Source organism: Crinia signifera, chromosome 6 (assembly GCF_055691185.1).
Source record: "Crinia signifera chromosome 6, ASM5569118v1, whole genome shotgun sequence".
Taxonomy (NCBI): Eukaryota; Metazoa; Chordata; class Amphibia; order Anura; family Myobatrachidae; genus Crinia; species Crinia signifera.
The window spans coordinates 2,229,007-2,255,689 of record NC_139222.1 but is presented as its reverse complement, the minus strand read 5'-3'; the positions used below and the strand labels follow the sequence as shown (position 1 = coordinate 2,255,689).

General features: G+C 47.7%; 3 protein-coding genes across 3 annotated transcripts in view; 2 read left to right on the top strand and 1 right to left on the bottom strand.

Annotated features, from left to right (window-relative positions):
• LOC146009794 (uncharacterized) overlaps positions 1-5,357 on the bottom strand; it is a 381,786-nt gene extending 376,429 nt beyond the window's left edge. The window contains exons 1-2 of the mRNA XM_083150253.1: positions 5,238-5,357; positions 882-1,034 (exon numbers count right to left, since the gene is read on the bottom strand). Of these exons, the coding sequence (XP_083006379.1) occupies positions 882-986 (105 nt within the window). The 5' untranslated portion in view covers positions 987-1,034; positions 5,238-5,357. The remainder of the gene's footprint in view (positions 1-881; positions 1,035-5,237) is intronic.
• The window catches only part of LOC146009797 (uncharacterized), a 928,908-nt gene that overhangs the window by 473,308 nt on the left and 428,917 nt on the right, over positions 1-26,683 (top strand). The gene's annotated exons all lie outside the window — the stretch shown is intronic.
• Positions 1-26,683, top strand: part of LOC146009834 (uncharacterized) — a 547,900-nt gene that overhangs the window by 225,318 nt on the left and 295,899 nt on the right. The gene's annotated exons all lie outside the window — the stretch shown is intronic.

Here is a 26,683-nt window from a genome sequence, read left to right as displayed (position 1 = left end):
TTACTATAGATATAAGTGATGTCACTGTCACCTCCGCGGTCACCTCCCTGTATTATTACTGTAGATATAAGTGATGTCACTGTCACCTCCCCGGTCACGTCCCTGTATTATTATTATAGGTATAAGTGATGTCATTGTCACCTCCCCGGTCACGTCCCTTTGTTATTACTATATATATATATAAGTGAAATCACTGTCACGTCCCCGGTCACGTCCCTGTATTATTACTATAGATATAAGTGATGTCACTGTCACTTCCCTGTATTATTACTATAGATATAAGTGATGTCACGGTCACATCCCTGTATTATTACTATAGATATAAGTGATGTCACTGTCACCTCCCAGGTCACGTCCCTGTATTATTACTATAGATATAAGTGATGTCACCTCCCCGGTCACGTCCCTGTATTATTACTATAGATATAAGTGATGTCACTGTCACCTCCCCGGTCACGTCCCTGTATTATTACTATAGATATTAGTGATGTCACTGTCACCTCCCCGGTCACGTCCCTGTATTATTACTGTAGATATAAGTGATGTCACTGTCACCTCCCTGGTCACCTCCCTGTATTATTACTATACATATAAGTGATGTCACTGTCACGTCCCTTATGACATAAGTGATGTCACTGTCACCTCCCCGGTCACGTCACTGTGTTATTACTATAGATATAAGTGATGTCACTGTCACATCCCTGTATTATTACTATAGATATAAGTGATGTTACTGTCACCTCCCCGGTCACGTCCCTGTATTACTACTACAGATATAAGTGATGTCACTGTCACATCCCTGTATTATTACTATAGATATAAGTGATGTCATTGTCACCTCCCTGTATTATTACTATAGATATAAGTGATGTCACCGTCACCTCCCCGGTCAGCAGGTAGATGATCTCCAGGGTGAGACTTAGTATCCTCTCAGACATGTGACTCCCGTCCTTCTCCATCCTCTGGGAATCAGTGACGCGTCTCATCCTCAAGTGACGTGTAGTAAACTCTCTGGATCCTCACAGCTCAGTGGTCTAGGAGTAAGAATAATAATTATAATACACAGCACAGAGCACACATGTAACATAGATATGAAGCACTGAGTCCTCCTCTAGCCCCCATGTCACACAGCCCTGGTCACACATCAGACGCCCCAGTGACTGTCACACAATGCTGTATTGCTAATAGGTTACACCACACAGCTCATAGCCAGGACACCAAAGGCTGCTCCCCCTGTATATTAATAATAACAACAACAAACCACAGGCTGTTCCCTCCGAAAAATACTACTTTAAAAAGGACACCACAGGCCCCTCCCACTGTATAACAACAACAGGACACCACAGTCTACTCCCCCTTTATAATAACTACAGGACACCACAGGCTGCTCCTCCTGCATAATAATAATAACAACAACAACAACAACAACAACAACAACAGGAAACTACAGTCTGCTCACCATGTATAAAAATAATATCAGGACAGCACTGGCTGCTCCCCCTGTATAATACCAGGACACCACAGGCTGCTCCCCCTGTATAATAATAACAGGACACCACAGGCTGCTCCCCCTGTATAAAAATAGCAGGACACCACAGGCTGCGCCCCCTGTATAAAAGCAACAAGACACCCCAGGCTACTCCACCTGTATAATAATAACAATACACCACAGTCTGCTCCCCCTGTATAATAATAATAATAATAATAATAATAATAATAAGGCACCACAGGCTGCTCTCCCAGTGTAATAATAATTACAGGAAAATGCAGGCTGCTCCTCCTGTATAATAATAATAATAATAATAATAATAATAATAATAATAATAATAATAATAATAATACAGGACACCAAAGGCTCCTCCTCCTGTATAATAATAATAACAGGACACCACAGGCTGCTCATCCTGTTTAATAATAACAACAACAAAAGGACACCACAGGCTGCTCACCCTGTATAATAATAATAATAAAAATAGGACACCACAGGCTGCTCACCCTGTATAATAATAACTGGACACCACAGGCTGCTCCTTCTGTATAATAATAACAGGACACCACAGGCTGCTCCTCCTGTATAATAATCACAGGACACCACAGGCTGCTCCTACTGTATAATAATAACAGGACACTACAGGCTGCCCTCCTGTATAAATATAACAGGACACCAAAGGTTGCTCCTACTGTATAATAATCACAGGACACCACAGGCTGCTCCTCCTGTATAATAATAACAGGACACTACAGGCTGCTCCTCCTGTATAATAATAACAGTACACCACAGGCTGCCCTCCTGTATAAATATAACAGGACACCACAGGCTGCTCCTACTGTATAAGAATAAGAATAATACAGGAAACCACAGGCTGCTCCTCCTGTATATTAATCACAGGCTGCTCCTATGGTATAATAATAATAATGGACACCACAGGCTGCTGACCCTGTATAATAATAATAATAATAATAATAATAATAATAATAATAATAAAACAGAAAACCACAGGCTGCTCCTCCTGTATAATAATAATAACAGGACACCACAGGCTGCTCCTCCTGTATTATAATACAGGACACCACAGGCTGCTCCTTCTGAATAATAGTCATAAGAAACCACAGGCTGCTCCCCTGTATAATAATAATATCAACAACAGGATACCACAGGCTGCTCCCCCTGTATAATAATAACAGGACACCACAGGCTGCTCCTCCTGTATTATAATAACAGGACACCACAGGCTGCTCTCCCTGTATAATAATATCAATACACCACAGTCTGCTCCTCCTGTATAATAATAATACAGGACACCACAGGCTGCTCCTCCTGTATAAAAATCACAGTACACCACAGGCTGCTCCTACTGTATAATAATAACAACAACAACAACAACAACAGGACACCACAGGCAGCTCCCCCTGTATAATAATAACAGGACACCACAGGCTGCTCCTCCTGTATAATAATTCAGGACACCAAAGGCTGCTCCTCCTGTATAATAATAACAGGACACCACCGGATGCTCCTCCTGTATAATAATAATAATACAGGACACCACAGGCTGCTCCTCCTGTATAATAATAACAGGACACCACAGGCTGCTCCTCCTGTATAATAATGACAGGACACCACAGGCTGCTCCCCTGTATAATAATAACAGGACACCACCGGATGCTCCCCCTGTATAATAATAATAGGACACCACCGGATGCTCCCCCTGTATAATAATAAAAGGACACCACAGGCTGCTCCCCCTGTATAATAATAACCGGACACCACAGGCTGCTCCCCCTGTATAATAATAACCGGACACCACAGGCTGCTCCCCCTGTATAATAATAATAATAACAGGACACCACAGGCTGCTCCCCCTGTATAATAATAATAACAAGCCACCACAGGCTGCTCCCCCTGTATAATAATAATAATAACAGGACACCACCGGATGCTCCCCCTGTATAATAATAATAATAATAATAATAATTACAGGACACCACAGGCTGCTCCCCCTGTATAATAATAATAATAATATCAGGACACCACAGGCTGCTCCCCCTGTATAATAATACAGGACACCAAAGGCTGCTCCTCCTGTATAATAATAACAGGACACCACCGGATGCTCCTCCTGTATAATAATAATACAGGACACCACAGGCTGCTCCTCCTGTATAATAATAATACAGGACACCACAGGCTGCTCCTCCTGTATATTAATAACAGGACACCACAGGCTGCTCCTCCTGTATAATAATAACAGGACACCACAGGCTGCTCCTCCTGTATAATAATAACAGGACACCACAGGCTGCTCCTCTTGTATAATAATAACAGGACACCACAGGCTGCTCCTCCTGTATAATAATAACAGGACACCACCGGATGCTCCCCCTGTATAATAATAACACGACACCACCGGATGCTCCCCCTGTATAATAATAACCGGGCACCACAGGCTGCTCCCCCTGTATAATAATAACAGGACACCACACAGGCTGCTCCCCCTGTATAATAATAACAGGACATCACAGGCTGCTCCCCCTGTATAATAATAATAATAATAATAATAATAATAATAACAGGACACCACCGGATGCTCCCCCTGTATAATAATAACCGGGCACCACAGGCTGCCCCCCCTGTATAATAATAATAATAACAGGACACCACAGGCTGCTCCCCCTGTATAATAATAATATCAGGACACCACAGGCTGCTCCTCATGTATAATAATACAGGAAACCACAGGCTGCTCCTCCTGTATAATAATAATAATAACAGGACACCACAGCCTGCTCCCCCTGTATAATAATAATAATTACAGGACACCACAGGCTGCTCCTCCTGTATAATAATAATAATATAACAGGACACCACAGCCTGCTCCCCCTGTATAATTATAAAAGGACACCACAGGCTGCTCCCCCTGTATAATAATAATATCAGGACACCACAGGCTGCTCCCCATGTATAATAATAATATCAGGACACCACAGGCTGCTCCCCCTGTATAATAATACAGGACACCACAGGCTGCTCCTCCTGTATAATAATAATATAACAGGACACCACAGCCTGCTCCCCCTGTATAATAATACAGGACACCACATGCTGCTCCTCCTGTATAATAATAACAGGACATCACAGGCTGCTCCCCCTGTATAATAATAATAATAATAATAATAATAATAATAACAGGACACCACCGGATGCTCCCCCTGTATAATAATAACCGGGCACCACAGGCTGCCCCCCCTGTATAATAATAATAATAACAGGACACCACAGGCTGCTCCCCCTGTATAATAATAATATCAGGACACCACAGGCTGCTCCTCATGTATAATAATACAGGAAACCACAGGCTGCTCCTCCTGTATAATAATAATAATAACAGGACACCACAGCCTGCTCCCCCTGTATAATAATAATAATTACAGGACACCACAGGCTGCTCCTCCTGTATAATAATAATAATATAACAGGACACCACAGCCTGCTCCCCCTGTATAATTATAAAAGGACACCACAGGCTGCTCCCCCTGTATAATAATAATATCAGGACACCACAGGCTGCTCCCCATGTATAATAATAATATCAGGACACCACAGGCTGCTCCCCCTGTATAATAATACAGGACACCACAGGCTGCTCCTCCTGTATAATAATAATATAACAGGACACCACAGCCTGCTCCCCCTGTATAATAATACAGGACACCACATGCTGCTCCTCCTGTATTACCTGATCGACGGATAACGAGGCTGCAGTAGAAGCATTAGGGGCTAATAATGTGGAACGCACAGGCCGGAAGTTGGCTGTGATTGGTGCAGGCTGCTTCCTGGTGTCTGGCCCCTCCCCTCCTCCGACCAGATCAGCAGTAGCGTGAAGTGACGTCAGGTGTGAGCCCTGCCCTTGTCTTTCACTCCACTGTCCCACAAGGCAGCAGGAGCACAGAGCGGCCATTGCTGTTTCTGGCAGCAGGAGCAGAGAGCTCCCATTGGTGTGTCTGGAAGCAGGACCAGAGAACGCCCATTGCTGTGTCTAGCAACAGGAGCACAGAGTGGCCATTGCTGTGTCTGATAGCAAGTGCAGAGAGCGGCCATTGCTGTGTCTGGCAGCAGGAGCAGGGAGTGGCCATTGCTGTGTCTGGCAGCAGGAGCACAAACCGGCCATTGATGTTTCTGGCAGCAGGAGCACAAAGCGACCATTGCTGTGTCTGGCAGCAGGAGCAGAGAGCGGCTATTGCTGTGTCTGACAGCAGGAGCAGAGAGCGGCCATTGCTGTGTCTGGCAGCAGGAGCACAAAGCGGCCATTGATGTTTCTGGCAGCAGGAGCACAAAGCGACCATTGCTGTGTCTGGCAGCAGGAGCAGAGAGCGGCTATTGCTGTGTCTGACAGCAGGAGCAGAGAGCGGCCATTGTTGTGTCTGGCAGCAGGAGCAGAGAGCGGCCATTGCTTTGTCTAGCAACAGGAGCACAGAGCTGCCATTGCTGTGTCTGTAAACAGGAGCACAGAGCCGCCATTGCTGTGTCTGACAGCAGGTGCAGAGAGCGGTTATTGCTGTGTGTGGCAGCAGGAGCAGGGAGCGGCCATTGCTGTGTCTGGCAGCAGGAGCAGGGAGCGGCCATTGCTGTGTGTGGCAGCAGGAGCAGGGAGCGGCCATTGCTGTGTCTGGCAGCAGGAGCAGAGAGAGAGAGAGCGACCATTGTTGTGTCTGGCAGCAGGAGCAGAGAGAGAGCGCCCATTGCTGTGTCTGGCAGCCGGAGCAGAGAGCGGCCATTGCTGTGTCTAGCAACAGGAGCACATAGCGCCCATTGTTGTGTCTAGCAACAGGAGCACAGAGCGGCCGTTGCTGTGTCTGGCAGCTGGTAATGATATGAGAGATGCACTACATGGAATGCCAGTTACTATGGGAGTAGATTGGATTTCTGTGACTATTACATATAGCTCCCAACATCCCCTCTCCAGGAGGACACATTGCTCCGTTCCTGGACTTTCTTCTTAATGTATGAATGCCATCACCTGTGTTCAAATATCTTTCTTATCAATGAACCTGTGCAACACAGGTGCTGGCATTCATACATTAAGAGGAGCAGAGCATTGTGTCCTCCTGGAGTGGGTCATGTTGGGAGGTATGCACGCCTAAACCAAAAGAAGAGGGTATGTAAACGGACTGGGACCGGGGGAGAAATAGAAATCGGCTGGAATCGAAGGAGATGTAACCGGACTGGGACTGGGGGAGATACAACCCTCCCATTAGTATCTAACCCTCCTGCAGTCTAATCCTGTCCTCCCACTAGTGTCTAACCCTCCTGCAGTCTAATCCTGCCCTCCCACTAGTGTCTAACCCTCCTGCAGTCTAATCCTGCCCTCCCACTAGTGTCTAACCCTCCTGCAGTCTAATCCTGCCCTCCCACTAGGTTCTAACCCTCCTGCAGTCTAATCCTGCCCTCCCACTTGTGTCTAACCCTCCTGCAGTCTAATCCTGCCCTCCCACTAGTGTCTAACCCCACCGTCCTGCAGTCTAATACTGCCCTCCCACTAGTGTCTAACCTCACCGTCCTGCAGTCTAATCCTGCCCTCCCACTAGTGTCTAACCCTTCTGCAGTCTAATCCTGCGCTCCCACTAGTGCATAACCCTCCTGCAGTCTAATCCTGCCCTCCCACTAGTGTCTAACCCTTCTGCAGTCTAATCCTGCCCTCCCACTAGTGCATAACCCTAACCTCCTGCAGTCTAATCCTGTCCTCCCACTAGTGTCTAACCCTCCTGTAGCCTAATCCTGCCCTCCCACTAGTGTCTAACCCTCCTGTAGCCTAATCCTGCCCTCCCACTAGTGTCTAACGCCACCCACCTGCAGTCTAATCCTGGCCTCCCACTAGTTTCTTACCCTCCTGCAGGTGAATTCCTACCTCCCACAAGTGTCTAACCCTCCTATAGCCTCATCCTGCCCTCCAATTAATGTCTAACCCTACCCTCCTGCAGCCTTATCCTGGCCTCCCAATTGTGTTTAATCCCCCTGCAGGCAAATACTACCCTCCCTTTAGTGTTTAACCATCCTGAAGCAGAATTATACCCTCTCACTAGTGTCTAATCCTGCCTTCCTTCTATTGCCTAACCTTCCTGTAGATTAATCCTTCCCTCCCACGAGGCGGACCTGCAGACTAATCCTGCCTTCCCACAAGTATCTAACCCTCCTGTAGCCTAATCCCACCCTCCTGCAGTCTAATCTTGCTCTCCCACTAGTGTCTAACCTTATCCCCCTATAGCCCAAACCTACCCCCCCCCCACTAGTGTCTATACCTCCTGTAGCCTAATTTTTCCCTGCCACTAGTGTCGAACTCCATTCTACTGCAGTCTAATCCTGCCCTCCCACGAGTGTATAACCTTCCTGCAGTTTAATACTACCCTCCCACTAGGGTATAACCCTTCTGTAGCCTAATTCTGCCCTCCCACTAGTGTTTTACCCTCCCACTAGTGTCTAACCCTCCTGCAGCCCAATCCTGCCCTCCCACTAGTGTCTAATCCTACCCTCCTGTAGCCTAATACTGCCCTCCCACTAGTGTCTAACCCTCCTGTAGCCTAATCCTGCCCTCCCACTTGTCTAACTCTCCTGTAACCTAATCCTGCCCTCCTACTAGTGTCTAACCCTCCTGTAGCCTAATCCTACCCTTATACTAGTGTCTAACCCTCCTGTAGCCTAATCCTGCCCCGCCACTAGTGTCTAACCCTCCTGAAGCCTAATCCTGCCCTCCCACTAGTGTCTAACTCTCCTGTAGCCTAATCCTGCCCTCCCACTAGTATCTAATTCTACCCTGCTGCAGTCTAATCCTGCCCTCCCTCTAGTGTCTAACCCCACCCTCCTGCAGCCTAATCCTACCCTCCTACTAGTGTCTAACCCCACCCTCCATCAGCCTAATCCTGCCCTGCCACTAGTGTCTAACCCTCCTGAAGCCTAATCCTGCCCTCCTACTAGTGTCTAACCCTCCTGTAGCCTAATCCTGCCCTCCCACTAATGTCTAACCCTCCTGTAGCCTAATCCTGCCCTCCCACTAGTGTCTAATGCTCCTGTAGCCTAATCCTGCCCTCCTACTAGTGTCTAACCCTCCTGTAGCCTAATCATGCCCTCCTACTAGTGTCTAACCCTCCTGTAGCCTAATCCTGCCCTCCCACTAATGTCTAACCCTCCTGTAGCCTAATCCTGCCCTCCCACTAGTGTCTAACCCTCCTGTAGCCTAATCCTGCCCTCCTACTAGTGTCTAACCCTCCTGAAGCCTAATCCTGCCCTCGTACTAGTGTCTAACCCTCCTGTAGCCTAATCCTGCCCTCCCACTAGTGTCTAACCCTCCTGTAGCCTAATCCTGCCCTCCTACTAGTGTCTAACCCTCCTGTAGCCTAATCATGCCCTCCTACTAGTGTCTAACCCTCCTGTAGCCTAATCCTGCCCTCCCACTAATGTCTAACCCTCCTGTAGCCTAATCCTGCCCTCCCACTAGTGTCTAACCCTCCTGTAGCCTAATCCTGCCCTCCTACTAGTGTCTAACCCTCCTGTAGCCTAATCCTGCCCTCCCACTAATGTCTAACCCTCCTGTAGCCTAATCCTGCCCTCCCACTAGTGTCTAACCCTCCTGTAGCCTAATCCTGCCCTCCTACTAGTGTCTAACCCTCCTGTAGCCTAATCATGCCCTCCTACTAGTGTCTAACCCTCCTGTAGCCTAATCCTGCCCTCCCACTAATGTCTAACCCTCCTGTAGCCTAATCCTGCCCTCCCACTAGTGTCTAACCCTCCTGTAGCCTAATCCTGCCCTCCTACTAGTGTCTAACCCTCCTGAGGCCTAATCCTGCCCTTGTACTAGTGTCTAACCCTCCTGTGGCCTAATCCTGCCCTCCTACTAGTGTCTAACCCTCCTGTAGCCTAATCCTGCCCTCCCACTAGTGTCTAACCCTCCTGTAGCCTAATCCTGCCCTCCTACTAGTGTCTAACCCTCCTGTAGCCTAATCCTGCCCTCCCACTAATGTCTAACCCTCCTGTAGCCTAATCCTGCCCTCCCACTAGTGTCTAACCCTCCTGTAGCCTAATCCTGCCCTCCTACTAGTGTCTAACCCTCCTGTAGCCTAATCATGCCCTCCTACTAGTGTCTAACCCTCCTGTAGCCTAATCCTGCCCTCCCACTAATGTCTAACCCTCCTGTAACCTAATCCTGCCCTCCCACTAGTGTCTAACCCTCCTGTAGCCTAATCCTGCCCTCCTACTAGTGTCTAACCCTCCTGAAGCCTAATCCTGCCCTCGTACTAGTGTCTAACCCTCCTGTGGCCTAATCCTGCCCTCCTACTAGTGTCTAACCCTCCTGAAGCCTAATCCTGCCCTCGTACTAGTGTCTAACCCTCCTGTAGCCTAATCCTGCCCTCCTACTAGTGTCTAACTCTCCTGTAGCCTAATCCTGCCCTCCCACTAGCATCTAACTGTTGAAATAAATGTGGATACCTCAGTAAAACACATCAGCCACCACAAAGCCCACCCTCTTCCACCATCCATTGTGGATAACAAATTATTATATATGGACACCTGAACCAGGACTTGTGGACTCAAAACTGTGGATCAGCAATTGCCAGCACAGGACAACCAGCAGCTGTCACCACTCCAGAGAGTGCCACCTAAATGCAATACTTAAGATGCAGGACTACCCTCCTATAGCCTAATCCTGTCCTCTCACTAGTGTCTCATCCTACCCTCCTGTAGCCTAAACCTGCCGTCCCACTAGTGTCTAACCCTCCTGTAGCCTAATCCTACCCTCCTGTAGTCTAATCCTACCCTCCTGTAGCCTAATCCTACCCTCCTGTAGCCTAATCCTACCCTCCTGTAGCCTAAACCTGCCGTCCCACTAGTGTCTAACCCTCCTATAGCCTAATCCTGTCCTCTCACTAGTGTCTAATCCTACCCTCCTGTAGCCTAATCCTACCCTCCTGTAGCCTAATTCTGCCCTCCCACTAGTGTTTTACCCTCCCACTAGTGTCTAACCCTCCTGTAGCCTAAACCTGCCGTCCCACTAGTGTCTAACCCTCCTATAGCCTAATCCTGTCCTCTCACTAGTGTCTAATCCTACCCTCCTGTAGCCTAATCCTACCCTCCTGTAGCCTAAACCTGCCGTCCCACTAGTGTCTAATCCTACCCTCCTGTAGCCTAAACCTGTCCTCTCACTAGTGTCTCATCCTACCCTCCTGTAGCCTAATCCTGTCCTCTCACTAGTGTCTAATCCTGCCCTACTGTAGTCTAATCCTACCCTCCTGTAGCCTAATCCTACCCTCCTGTAGCCTAAACCTGCCGTCCCACTAGTGTCTAATCCTGCCCTCCTGTAGTCTAATCCTACCCTCCTGTAGCCTAAACCTGCCGTCCCACTAGTGTCTCATCCTACCCTCCTGTTGCCTAATCCTGTCCTCTCACTAGTGTCTAATCCTACCCTCCTGTAGCCTAAACCTGCCGTCCCACTAGTGTCTAATCCTGCCCTCCTGTAGTCTAATCCTACCCTCCTGTAGCCTAATCCTACCCTCCTGTAGCCTAAACCTGCCGTCCCACTAGTGTCTAATCCTGCCCTCCTGTAGCCTAATCCTGCCCTCCCACTAGTGTCTAACCCCACCCTCCTTCAGCCTAATCCTGCCCTGCCACTAGTGTCTAACCCTCCTGTAGCCTAACCCTGCCCTCCCACTAGTGTCTAACCCTCCTGTAGCCTAATCCTGCCCTCCCACTAGTGTCTAACCCTCCTGTAGCTGAATCCTGCCCTGCCACTAGTGTCTAACCCTCATGTAGCCTAATCCTGCCCTCCTACTAGTGTCTAACCCTCCTGTAGCCTAATCCTGCCCTCCCACTAGCATCTAACTGTTGAAATAAATGTGGATACCTCAGTAAAACACATCAGCCACCACAAAGCCCATCCTCTTCCACCATCCATTGTGGATAACAAATTATTATATATGGACACCTGAACCAGGACTTGTGGACTCAAAACTGTGGATCAGCAATTGCCAGCACAGGACAACCAGCAGCTGTCACCACTCCAGAGGGTGCCACCTAAATGCAATACTTAAGATGCAGGACTACCCTCCTATAGCCTAATCCTGTCCTCTCACTAATGTCTCATCCTACCCTCCTGTAGCCTAAACCTGCCGTCCCACTAGTGTCTAACCCTCCTGTAGCCTAATCCTACCCTCCTGTAGTCTAATCCTACCCTCCTGTAGCCTAATCCTACCCTCCTGTAGCCTAATCCTGTCCTCTCACTAGTGTCTAATCCTACCCTCCTTTAGCCTAATCCTACCCTACCGTAGCCTAAACCTGCCGTCCCACTAGTGTCTAATCCTGCCCTCCTGTAGTCTAATCCTACCCTCCTGTAGCCTAATCCTACCCTCCTGTAGCCTAAACCTGCCGTCCCACTAGTGTCTACTCCTGCCGCCTAATCCTGCCATCCCACTAGTATCTAACCCTTCTGTAGCCTAACCCACCTGTAGCCTAAACCTACCCTCCCACAAGTATCTAACCATCCTGTAAACCTAATCCTGCCCTCCCACTAGTGTCTAACCCTCCTGTAGCCTAATGCTGCCCTCCCACTAGTGTCTAACCCTCCTGTAGCCTAATCCTGACCTCCCACTAGTGTCTAACCATCCTGTAGCCTAATCCTGCCCTCCTACTAGTGTCTAACCCTCCTGTAGTCTAATGCTGCCCTCCCACTAGTGTCTAACCCTCCTGTAGCCTAATCCTGACCTCCCACTAGTGTCTAACCCTCCTGTAGCCTAATCCTGCACTACCACTAGTGTCTAACCCTCCTGCAGCCCAATCCTGCCCTCCCACTAGTGTCTAATCCTACCCTCCTGTAGCCTAATACTGCCCTCCCACTAGTGTCTAACCCTCCTGTAGCTTAATCCTGCCCTCCCACTTGTCTAACTCTTCTGTAGCCTAATCCTGCCCTCCTACTAGTGTCTAACCCTCCTGTAGCCTAATCCTGCCCTCCCACTAGTGTCTAACCCTCCTGTAGCCTAAATCCTGCCCTGCCACTAGTGTCTAACTCTCCTGTAGCCTAATCCTGCCCTCCTACTAGTGTCTAACCCTCCTGAAGCCTTATCCTGCCCTCCCACTAGTGTCTAACCCTCCTGTAGCCTAATCCTGCCCTACCACTAGTGTCTAACCCTACAACTTCTGTCCAAGGGATTCCTCAGGCCAACGGTTCTCATAGTGTATGTAATACTTCTGTACATATTGTATTTAGACTGTAATTACTGATATTACATATATAGTTAGAGTATTCAATATAGGAAAATAAAGATATTTGTCCATCAAGTCCAACCTGTTCTTACAAGACTCATTAAGGAGTACGTTCAAGATGTGATCTCCTCCCCCAGGATTCTACACGTTACATCTATATTCAGTTTAAGTACTGAGTTGTGTTGGCCTTACTTTGGGCACTGCTCCCTTCCCTAGACCATAACGTCTTCAGTATATACTGACGTTCCTAGCTTCCATGCCCCTTTATACAGGCTAGTATCTGATTGGCTGCTCCCTGGCACTGAGCTTTGCACCCCAGATAATTATCAGTTTGTACTCCTAGGTCCTTTACCATTGGGATTCTCCAAACTGCCCCAGTCACCGCACCAGGTGTCAGTATTCTGGTGTCGGCATCCTGACCACATCCCGTGTGTCCTGTGTGATCTGTGGTACTCGGAGAAGGAACCAGGGTGCTATGTGAGACGTATAGGTGAGAGTGTTACACACATAGACCTGGGATCTGTACACATGGTAAAGGGGGATGACGGCTGATTACATACTAACTACACACTACTATATAAATCACTGTCTGCCCCAGTTACTGCACCGGACGCCAGGTGTCAGTATTCTGGTGTCGGCATCCTGACCACATCTCGTGTGTCCTGTGTGATCTGTGGTACTCGGAGAAGGAACCAGGGTGCTATGTGAGATGTATAGGTGAGAGTGTTACACACATAGACCTGGGATCTGTACACATGGTAAAGGGGGATGACGGCTGATTACATACTAACTACACACTACTATATAAATCACTGTCTGCCCCAGTTACCGCCCCGGACGTCAGTATTCTGGTGTCGGCATCCTGACCACATCCCGTGTGTCCTGTGTGATCTGTGGTACTCGGAGAAGGAACCAGGGTGCTATGTGAGATGTATAGGTGAGAGTGTTACACACATAGACCTGGGATCTGTACACATGGTAAAGGGGGATGACGGCTGATTACATACTAACTACACACTACTATATAAATCACTGTCTGCCCCAGTTACCGCACCGGACGCCGGGTGTCAGTATTCTGGTGTCGGCATCCTGACCGCATACCGTGTGTCCTGTGTGGTCTGTGGTACTCGGAGAAGGAACCAGGGAGCTATGTGAGACGTATAGGTGAGAGTGTTACACACATAGACCTGGGATCTGTACACATGGTAAAGGGGGATGACGGCTGATTACATACTAACTACACACTACTATATAAATCACTGTCTGCCCCAGTTACCGCACCGGACACCGGGTGTCAGTATTCTGGTGTCGGCATCCTGACCACATCTCGTGTGTCCTGTGTGGTCTGTGGTACTCGGAGAAGGAACCAGGGGGCTATGTGAGACGTATAGGTGAGAGTGTTACACACATAGACCTGGGATCTGTACACATGGTAAAGGGGGATGATGGCTGATTACATACTAACTACACACTACTATATAAATCACTGTCTGCCCCAGTTACCGCCCCGGACGTCAGTATTCTGGTGTCGGCATCCTGACCACATCCCGTGTGTCCTGTGTGGTCTGTGGTACTCGGAGAAGGAACCAGGGGGCTATGTGAGACGTATAGGTGAGAGTGTTACACACATAGACCTGGGATCTGTACACATGGTAAAGGGGGATGACGGCTGATTACATACTAACTACACACTACTATATAAATCATTGTCTGCCCCAGTTACTGCACCGGACGCTGGGTGTCAGTATTCTGGTGTCGGCATCCTGACCGCATACCGTGTGTCCTGTGTGGTCTGTGGTACTCGGAGAAGGAACCAGGGGGCTATGTGAGACGTATAGGTGAGAGTGTTACACACATAGACCTGGGATCTGTACACATGGTAAAGGGGGATGACGGCTGATTACATACTAACTACACACTACTATATAAATCATTGTCTGCCCCAGTTACTGCACCGGACGCTGGGTGTCAGTATTCTGGTGTCGGCATCCTGACCACATCCCGTGTGTCCTGTGTGGTCTGTGGTACTCGGAGAAGGAACCAGGGAGCTATGTGAGACGTATAGGTGACAGTGTTACACACATAGACCTGGGATCTGTACACATGGTAAAGGGGGATGACGGCTGATTACATACTAACTACACACTACTATATAAATCACTGTCTGCCCCAGTTACTGCACCAGACACCAGGTGTCAGTATTCTGGTGTCGGCATCCTGACCACATCCCGTGTGTCCTGTGTGATCTGTGGTACTCGGAGAAGGAACCAGGGTGCTATGTGAGACGTATAGGTGACAGTGTTACACACATAGACCTGGGATCTGTACACATGGTAAAGGGGGATGACGGCTGATTACATACTAACTACACACTACTATATAAATCACTGTCTGCCCCAGTTACCGCACCGGACGCCGGGTGTCAGTATTCTGGTGTCGGCATCCTGACCGCATACCGTGTGTCCTGTGTGGTCTGTGGTACTCAGAGAAGGAACCAGGGTGCTATGTGAGACGTATAGGTGAGAGTGTTACACACATAGACCTGGGATCTGTACACATGGTAAAGGGGGATGACGGCTGATTACATACTAACTACACACTACTATATAAATCACTGTCTGCCCCAGTTACCGCACCGGACACCGGGTGTCAGTATTCTGGTGTCGGCATCCTGACCACATCCCGTGTGTCCTGTGTGATCTGTGGTACTCGGAGAAGGAACCAGGGTGCTATGTGAGACGTATAGGTGAGAGTGTTACACACATAGACCTGGGATCTGTACACATGGTAAAGGGGGATGACGGCTGATTACATACTAACTACACACTACTATATAAATCATTGTCTGCCCCAGTTACTGCACCGGACGCTGGGTGTCAGTATTCTGGTGTCGGCCTCCTGACCACATCCCGTGTGTCCTGTGTGGTCTGTGGTACTCGGAGAAGGAACCAGGGTGCTATGTGAGAAGTATAGGTGAGAGTGTTACACACATAGACCTGGGATCTGTACACATGGTAAAGGGGGATGACGGCTGATTACGTACTAACTACACACTACTATATAAATTACTGTCTGCTCCATTTTCAAGAGACTTATTGGTACTCTTTACCTAGCACGGCGCCCACGATTTTGATCATGGGCATCGCAGGTAAAAAAATCGCGGCCATTGAATGCACTAAAAATCGGGTGCGACGCGACCGACGCGATGCCCGCGATTTCCCATAGGGAACAATGTTAAATTTCTCAATTGACCCGATTTTACTGTTCAATGCCTCAATGTTAAATGGCCCACAGAGGCCAAATAGGCACCCTGAAGTGTGAAATGGCCCCCACAATTGTTAACGCCACCCCACGATCAACGTCAACCCGAAGCGTGGCGAGCGCAGCGAGCCCGCGAGGGGCGGCGGTACGCGTCCTACGACCTTTTCATACCCCCACTATCCACGTTGGCGTGGAGTTGCGAATAGAATAGTGTGGCGAGCGCAGCGAGCCCCGCGAGGGGACGCGGATACCTTCACAGGTAAACGCGTCCCTTCGCGGGCTTCACAGGTATCCTCGTCCGCTCGCCATGCTTCGGGCTCGGTGGCTCGCCACACTATTCTATTCTCAACTCCACGCCGACGTGGATAGTGGGGGTATGAAAAGGTCGTAGGACGCGTACCGCTGCGCTCGCCACGCTTCGGGTTCACGTTGATCGTGGGGTGGCGTTAACAATTGTGGGGGCCATTTCACACTTCAGGGTGGCTATTTGGCCTCTGTGGGCCATTTAACATTGATTCCTATGGAAAAATCGTGTCAATTGAGAAATTTAACATTGGTCCCTATGGTCCCTATGGTCCCTATGGGAAATCGCGGGCATCGCACCCGATTTTTTAGTGCATTCAATGCCCGCGATGGGCGCTGTGCTAGGTAAAGAGTACCGACTTAGTTGTCAGTTACATGTATGAATCTCAGGAATTATTGATGTAGGAATGGACACATTTCATTATTTATTCCTTACATTGAAAGTACAACTAAGGAACAGACACAATCCATAACACGGAGGGAAAAAGGGGAAGGGGAGGATGGACCAGTGCACAGGTTGTAATGTTCGTGATTCAATATGATGGTTAGGTCTATAGGTCCACAACAAAATGATGGTGTGAGAACAAAGGGGTTCTCTTCTAAATCATAGGAGTGGAGGTGCACCCTAGAGAGTAAATGTATATAGAAAGAAGGAGAAGGAACGACTCTCTTTTTTGGGGCACTCTTTAGCTGTGATTACATATAGTAATCAGTTGAAAACATCAATCAGAATGTTTCGGAGGTCAAAGGTTTGGTCAACGCCTTAAAACATATGTCTAGCACTTATTTTATTGAGATTGAATAAAAGTTAATTTTTAAACCATACAATATACCCGGGATGGATCATCCCATCCCATCTCTCTATGTATGACTAGCATTCCCACTGTGTGCATATATAACCCCATCTAAGGACACTGTTCTCATAGAAGGGCTCCAACGAAGGAGCTGTTAAAACCATCTGTATCCTGTTAAAGCTTGTACTTAGACATCCCACCCCGACCAAACCTTTGACCTCCGAAACATTCTGATAGATGTTTTCAACTGATTACTATATGTAATCACAGCTAAAGAGTGCCCCAAAAAAGAGAGAGTCGTTCCTTCTCCTTCTTTCCACAATCCATAACATAATAATTGAGACACACAGTGGAGCCATCACCAAACTTTTAAAATATTTTGTCCGAATTGTTTTGTCACGTTATGTGATATTGGCCTTATTCTAGTTCATTCTTTTTGACAAAATCCTTCTTAGATGAAAAAAACCATGTGCACTGCAGGTGGGGCAGATGTAACATGTGCAGATATAATTATATTTGGGTGGGGTTTTACTTCAAAGTGAGATCTATATTGCAGTGTAAAAATAATGCAGCCAGTATTTACCCTGCACAGAAACAAAATAACTCACCAAAATCTAACTCTCTCTGCACAAGTTACATCTGCCACCCTGCAGTGCACATGGTTTTGTCCATCTAAGAAGGATTTAGTCAGAAAGAGTGAACTAGAACAAGGCCCATAGTGTCTAATTAACAATGGTGGTGACATTTATAGGACTGGACACACAGAGAGGGATGTCAATCGCACTGGACAGTTAAATAGAAAAAAATAGGGTGAGCCTCTGTTATCAATAATATAGCACCGCTTAGGTGTCTATTCTATATAGAGGCATGCTACCCTTGGACACGAGATATAGCAGAGAGGGTTTTGAAAGAAAAGAATGTCCTTATTGGGTGCAACAAAAGAGAAATAGTATTTCTAAAATTTAACCTTTATTGATTCGTTTAAGAACTGCGAATTTTATAAAAAATACACATACAACATATACACACTAATGGACACATTTAAAAAGGAAATTAATCCTGACATGGCAGGGGACAATTGTCATTAATACCTCTATAGTAAGAGGCTGTGCTTATATGACACACTGTAGCTCATAAATCATTGCAACATTATGTTCCGTATGTGCACAGTATGTAAATCATGTTTATTAGAAGAGAGGAACAGTGCGGGCAGCGTCCTGGCCGCTCCGTTCTCAGTGTGATGAGTATTCTCAATGCAATTAACTCTCTAATAACGTGAGGGGTAGACCGAGAGGTATTGGTCATCCCCTGTGCTGCTGCCCAGAAATTACTGTGCGCCGCTACACTCAGATTGGTCACAGTGCGGCTTCGCTACTGAGATTGATCACAGCCGACGCCAGCTGAGTATCTGTCTCTGCGCCCGGGCGCTGACAAGCCACAGTGCCGCCCCGATATCTCCTAGCACCGGTACACACCAGGAGACACCTGTGCGGCTTTACTCCCGAGAACACTCACAGCAGATGCCGGCTGAACGTATAACTCGGCGCACTGGGGCTGGCAGTCTAAACGCACACAACTACTGTAAACATACATTTACAATTTCAACAATTACAGGTCAGACAATGCCCCTGCCCATGTGACAACGCCGACGCACGTTTCGCACTGAGCTTTCTCAAGGCTAACCGGATGGGCGTCCGGGGATCCTTGTTATACCATGCCTCATGAATATTCATTAACTCAGGGGGTGTGTACCCCTCTTCCATTGGTTCCTGTCATAGTCTGGATATTTTATACAATTTGAATCTCTTTGAGAATTAAATGTATTACAGGGAATCATTCTGTGGGGATATATATACCTAATTATAATCAGTTGTTTAACGTGGGATCACCACGCATTTGTGGTCAGATTTCATATAATAATGAGCTTGACGGAGTCTGCCGATGCCCATACATATTATTCACTGTTGCGGGTTATGTTTAAAATGTAAAGAATCATTCTACGGAGATATTCATACACAGGGACCCATCCATTGTTTTAATGAAATCGTCAAACCTTTGTAATAAGTTGTACATACAGTATAATGGTAAATTTGAGTGAGTCTGCCAGTGTCAGTATAAATCATTCACCATTGCGAGTAATCTCTGTTGCCTTCCAGATAGCAGTTGCTCAACCTCTGGTATCATGAATCTATCTAAAAGCGTCACAGTACTTATTGATAATCTTGACATATATACCGCGCATATGGTATTATGTGACCCTACCGATTTCTCTGCGGTCTGATTGTTGATCAAAATTCGAGTAAAAATGTGTGTTATGTTAATGATAGGTGTTAGGGAAATAGAGGAAAATATATATAGGACAGCATTCAAAATGTTACTATTTTTTTTAAACCCAGAAATGGCTTCAATGATTCCCATAATGGTTATTCTCAATATACTGACACATACATTGCAGTGCAGATTTATTTCCAAAGAACAATCTTTATTAACAATTCAATTCCCGAAAACACGGCACGTAGAATTGATTAGAGAAGTTAAAGAACTCTTAATGGATCACTCACCTAATCTGTGATCAGTCAGGCTGTCGCTCCCAACACTCCACTGAGACAGCACTGACTAAAGTAGTCAATGATCTGGCCACTGCTAAATCTAAAGGCCATTTCTCACTTCTTATTCTTCTAGATCTCTCATCTGCCACTGACACTGTGGATCACACTCTTCTCATACAAACACTACAATCTCTAGGTCTTCAGAACACAGCCCTTTCTTGGTTCTCTTTCTACCTATCTAATTGCTCTTTCAGTGTTCGCTTCTCTGATTCTACCTCCTCCTCACTACCTCTGTCTGTTGGAGTACCACAAGGCTCAGTCTTAGGTCCTCTGCTTTTCTCAATCTATACTTCCTCACTCGGGAAACTAATCAACTCTTTAGGATTTCAGTATCACCTGTACGCTGATGATACTCGAATCTATCTATCTTCCCTGGAATTGTCACCATCAGTATTGCTCCGTGTCTCTGAATGTCTTTCTGCCATTTCATCTTGGGTGTCATCTCACCAACTCAAACTCATTTCCAAAACAGAATTAAATATATTCCCACCAGCCACTGTTGAGAACACAACAATTAATTCTACTCCACAAGCTCGCTGCCTAGGGGTCATCCTCGACTCTGAACTGTCCTTCATTCCTCACATTCAATCTGTCTCTAAATCGTGTTACATGCATCAAAAAAACATATCCAAAATTCGTCCGTACCGTACTCAAGACACTGCAAAAACTCTAATCCATGCACTCATTATATCACGCATTGATTATTGCAATGGCCTCCTTACCGGTCTTCCTAAGAAAAGACTCTCACAACTACAATCCATTCTGATAGCAGCTGCGAGGCTGATCTTCCTGGCTAGACGTTCATCATCTGCTGATCCGCTCTGTCAGTCCCTCCATTGGTTGCCTGTATATTACCATTCAATATAAAATACTTCTACTTAAATACAAAGGACCGTCTAGTAATCTCATGGGACTGCCATGCTATGGAATTCTGTCCTTATGTATCCCTCTTATTATCCCTATAGATTGTAAGCTTGTGAGCAGGGCCCTCCTACCTCCATGTCGGTTTATATCTACCCAGTTTATTTAATCACTGTTGTTTCCAATTGTAAAGCGCAATGGAATATGCTGCGCTATATAAGAAACTGTAAATAAATAAACAAATAAATAAATAATAAAGAGACTTGTTGCTCAATAATTGAAGTTGTGATGAATATTTTGCTTACAAAGACTTGTTTTACCTTCAAACTACTGGCACAGTAATGGGGTCCGCACTGACCCCAGAATATGCACGCACATGCAGAGATGTAACTTCAAAGGGAAAACACATATTGTGTGCATACTGAAGCCCACAGGGAAAACTCACTGAATGATAATCCTCTCAAACTCAAACTTACCTTTGAGAGGAGTCAAAAAAAGGGATTTTTGTAAGAACTTACCGTTCGAAACCCTTTCTCTGATATGGTCCTGGTGACAGCTCAACATTGGGATGTAGGAGGGTTCGTAGGAGCCAGGCACCTATCCTAAAGCTTTAGAGGGTAAGCTCCTCCCCTACTGCATCCCAGACTCTTCAGTTCAATCTTTTAAAGCCACTGGAATACATTAACTCAGTACAAACACCTGCACACATTATATGCACATTTTTCAAAAACAACTTTTAACCATATAACATGAAACATCATGAACCTGGCATACTTACTGAGCGTAAGGGAGGAATCGCTGTGTCACCAGGACCATATCAGAGAAAGGGATTCGAACGGTAAGTTCTTACAAAAATCCCTTTTTCTCTTTCAATGATCCTGGTGACACAGCTCAACATTGGGACGTTCCAGAGCCGGTCCTTTGGGTGGGTACGCTCAGGTCTGCAGCTCTCATCACTGCTCGCCCGAATGATGCGTCCTCCGACGCAAACTCATGGAACCTATAGAATTTGGCAAAGGTATGAACAGATGACCAAGTGGCAGCCCTGCAAACCTGCTCAGCTGTTGCCCCATGTCGAACCGCCCAAGAGGTGGCAACCGACCTGGTGGTATGCGCATTAATCCTGGCCGGTACAGGCCTACCAACTTTAGTATATGCAAACGCTATAACAGAGCGCAACCACCTAGCAATGGTCTGCTTAGAAGCAGGCCAACCAATTTTGTGTATGTCATACAAAACTAACAAGGTGTCAGTCTTTCTGACACTCTTAACTCTGTCCACATAAACGCGCTGTCATGAACCCCGGTTCCCGCACTGCTCGCATGCGCCCCTTACTGGCACGCTGGGGTAGTGTCCTCCATAGGTCAGCTGCCGGCACAGTCGGCAATCCCTGGCGTGATGTCTTTTGCTTCCAAGTCACCCCTGCGTCACTGTAAGCTCCAGGTGTATTCCCTGATCAAGTTGGGGGTCACATGATCCAGGTAAACTCCATCTTACTTCCTGGTCTGTGTGCTGCTGCTGCGGCTAATTCCATCACCTGCGTCTGATTTTCTAATCACCTGGAGGGATAAATACCCAGCTCACAGTCTCCTCCTGGTCTTGAACAACTCGTCAGTTTACCTGTGAGTTCTCCAGCGTTAAGCTCCTGTCAAGACTCCCCACGTGCTCCAGAGGTCCGGTTTTCCTGAGTCCGTTGTCACCTGTGTTACTCTCAGCGTCCTGGTCATTCTACTCCTGCCAGAAGTCTCCACGTGTTTCCATCTGCCGTGTGATCCTGTCTTCTCGTGCAGCCCAGGTTTCTTGCTCAGTGTCCGGTTATCCGTGGGTTCCGTGCCGTCTCCTCTCGGCTCTCAGGCCGCTCCAGTGATCCCCAGTATCGGCTCCCTAGCCGCCCCAGTGATTCCAGCGATCCCCAGTGATCTCAAGTACCGGCTCTTTAGCCGCTCCAGCGATCCCCAGTGATCTCAAGTACCGGCTCCCTAGCCGCTTCAGCGATCCCCAGTGATCTCAAGTACCGGCTCCCTAGCCGCTCCAGCGATCCCCAGCGATCTCAAGTATCGGCTCCCTAGTCGCTCCGGTATTTCTCATTGTCTCCAGTGTCCCCCTGTGTTACCTTCACGTCATCCCCGGCTTCCAGGCCGCATCCCACTACTCTCAAGTACCCTCCGTGTTGCTGTATAGCATTCAGTGCCATCGATCACCATCGATGGTTTTCGTACCCCATTAAAGACTCTTGTTATCCAAACTCTGCCTAAGTCACAGGGGAACCTGGGCAGAGGGCCGCGACCTGGTCGGCAGTTGCAGCTAAGTCCATATCCCCTTGCGGGGGTCCCTGGTGAATACCACTGTCGGCTTAGACCCCGCGCCTCTACCTTAGGTCTCAGCCAATCCTCTGTGTCCCCGGCAGTTCAGCTCTCTCCTGTCTCCGTGCATGAGCTCCAGCTATCTCAAGCCTCCTCGCTTCCAGTTCCCTGCGCCCTCCACTGGCGCACCCAGGTCAGTGCCGGGAACACAGACAGTCCAGGCCGTGACAGATTGTTCAAGACCGATGGACTCGGCACGCGACCATAGTGTGGGGCCAGCGGCGCTTCAAGATGTCACCTCGCGTATAGAGACGCAAGAAGCGACGCAGCAGCAGGTGATTACATACCTCCAGGATGTGTCCACTCGTCTGGATTCTCTCCAGCAATCCCTCCGGCCACCTCCGCCACCAGTATCTAATCAGCCTGTCACTCATGCTTCTTCATATTTCCCTCGTCTTCAGCTGCCTACTACTAATAAATATGATGGCAATCCCGAGGCCTGTAGAGGCTTTCTAAACCAATGTGACATTCACTTTGAACTTTTACCACAGAACTTTCCGACTGCCAGAACCAAGATAGCATATATTGTCTCCTTGCTGTCAGGTTCTGCCCTAGATTGGATATCACCCCTCTGGGAAAGATCTGATCCAATTCTCACCGATTATGAGAGATTCGTCTCTACCTTCCGACGGATATTCGATGAGCCAGGAAGGCCTGTGTCAGCCTCTACAGAAATTCTCCGCATCAAACAGGGCTCTCGTTCCATGGGTCAATTCGTGGTTCAGTTTCAGACCCTTGCCTCCGAGCTCAAATGGAACAATGAGGCGCTAACAGCCGCCTTCTGGTTGGGCGTCTCAGAGCGCATCAAAGACGAACTTGCCACCCGAGATCTCCCCGAGCAGCTGGAAGATTTAATCTCCTTGTGTGTCAAAATAGACCTGCGCCTAAGAGAGCGAGGTTTAGAAAAATTAAAGAAAGTAGTTCCCCGAGTCCCGCCTCCGTCTCAGCACCATCCTGCGACAACCTCCACAGAAGAACCTATGCAAATAGGTAGATCTAGGTTATCTACAGATGAACGGTCCAGGAGACAAAGAGAAAAATTATGTATCTACTGTGCCGCCCCCGGTCACTTCATTGGGTCCTGTCCCGAGCGTCCGGGAAACGCCAAGTCCTAACCTGCAGTGGGGGAGTCAGGTTAGGTTGTCTCAGTAAAGCTCCTCCCACCAATGACTTAATTCTACCTGTTGCCCTTGTGTCCCCTGTGGGTACCCTGAAAGTCTCAGCCCTGGCAGACTCCGGGGCTGCAGGGAACTTTATCTCAGCCGAGCTGGTAAAGAAGTGCAAAATCCCAATCCTGCCTCTTCCCCAGCCTCACTACCTCACAGCGGTGGATGGAAGCAGGATCCGCGGAAGTGACATTGTGTATCGGACAGTCCCTGTCTCATTCCACGTAGGGGTACTTCATCAAGAATGTATGGACTTCCTGGTCATTCCTAAATCTTCTTATGATCTTGTGTTAGGATTACCATGGCTACAACTCCACAACCCCCGTATCGATTGGAGATCTCTCCAAATTGTGGAATGGAGCGATTATTGCCAGAAACATTGCTTGACTGAAGTAACTCCAGTCCGATCTTCCACAGTCAAAAGCCTTCCAGGTCTTCCATCAGCATATCATTCTTTCAGTGATGTCTTCAGTGAACAAGCCGCTGATGTTCTGCCTCCACACCGCCGATGGGATTGTCCCATCGATCTCCTCCCTGGGAAGTCCCCTCCTAAGGGGCGTACCTACCCCCTGTCAATCCCTGAGACCAAAGCGATGTCTGAATACATTCAAGAAAATCTCCAGAAAGGGTTCATCCGACCCTCTACCTCCCCTGCTGGTGCAGGATTCTTTTTCGTGAAAAAAAAAGATGGAGGGTTACGCCCATGCATAGATTATAGAGGCCTCAATGAGATAACCATCAAGAACAGTTATCCTCTTCCCTTGATCACTGAACTATTTGATCGTATCAAAGGGGCAAAAAATTTTACCAAGCTTGACCTCCGAGGGGCGTATAACCTAATCAGAATTCGCCAAGGCGACAAATGGAAGACTGCCTTCAACACTAGAGATGGGCATTACGAGTATCTAGTGATGCCCTTCGGTCTCAGTAATGCACCTGCCGTCTTTCAAGAATTCATCAAAGAAATTTTTAGAGATGTCCTATACAAATATCTCGTTGTATATCTCGATGATATTTTGATTTTTTCTTCAGATCTCCAGTCTCATCGGTCTCAAGTCAAAGAAGTGCTGTCCCGTTTACGTGCTAATAAATTGTACGGTAAACTCTCCAAGTGCACATTCGAAGTTCCCCAGATACCCTTCCTAGGGTATATTGTATCCGGCTCAGAGTTGCGAATGGATCCCGCAAAACTTGAAGCCATCGATAGTTGGTCCCAACCAACCACTCTCAAAGCAGTCCAGCGTTTTATTGGCTTTGCCAACTACTACAGAAAATTTGTCAAAGGATTCTCCACCCTCATCGCCCCCATCACAGCCCTCACCCAAAAAGGTGCCAATCCAGCTGTCTGGTCCGAAGAAGCCTTGTCCGCATTCCACCTGCTAAAACAAGCCTTTATTTCTGCCCCCATTCTCCGGCAGCCAGATACAGACAAACCTTTCCTCTTGGAAGTCGACGCCTCTAATGTGGGTGTTGGGGCTGTGCTCTCTCAAGTCACAGACGATGGCAAACAGCACCCCTGTGGGTTTTTCTCCCGGAAATTCCTCCCTGCCGAGAAAAACTATTCCATTGGCGATCAGGAGTTGTTGGCAATTAAACTTGCACTGGAAGAATGGCGATATCTGTTAGAAGGGGCCAAGTTTCCCGTGTCCATCTTCACAGATCACAAGAACTTACTGTACGTCCAGACCGCCCAGTGCCTTAATTCCCACCAAGCTCGCTGGTCCTTATTCTTCTCACGATTTAGTTTTAAAATTTTCTATCGTCCTGGGTCCCAGAATGTAAAAGCCGATGCACTGTCCCGCTCTATGGAAGATGACACAGTGCTACAAGAACAACGTCCCATCATCAGTCCTACGGCTTTTGCGGCCACCCATGTGTCACCTGTGCCACCTCGAGGAAAGATGCTAGTTTTACCTGAGCTCCAGCCCAAAATCTTGTCTTGGGCTCACGCCTCGCCCTTCTCTGGTCACCCAGGTGTTCACAAAACCCTGGAAATTCTTCGCCGGTCATATTGGTGGCCTCACATGAAAAAGGATGTCCAGGATTTCGTGGCCTCATGTCCTATCTGTGCCCAACATCAAGTCCATCGTCAGTCCCCTGCAGGTACTCTCCTTCCTTTGCCCATTCCCACGCGTCCCTGGACGCACATTTCCATGGACTTTATTTCTGAACTCCCAAAGTCTCAAGAATGTAATACCATCTGGGTGGTGGTAGACCGGTTCTCCAAAATGGCACATTTCATTCCATTGACTGGCCTGCCCTCTGCTCCCAAGCTCGCCCAGATCTTCATCCAACACATCTTTCGAACTCATGGACTCCCCACAGATATTGTCTCCGATCGTGGAGTGCAATTTGTAGCCCGCTTTTGGAGAGCTCTCTGTTCTGCCCTGAAAGTGAGATTGAACTTTTCCACAGCGTACCATCCGCAGTCTAATGGGCAAACAGAGAGAGTTAACCAAGACCTAGAAGCATTTCTGCGCCTGTATGTGTCCTCGTCACAAGACAACTGGGTCAACTGGCTGCCTTGGGCTGAATTTGCCCACAACTTCAGATACCACACAGCTACTGGCTACTCTCCTTT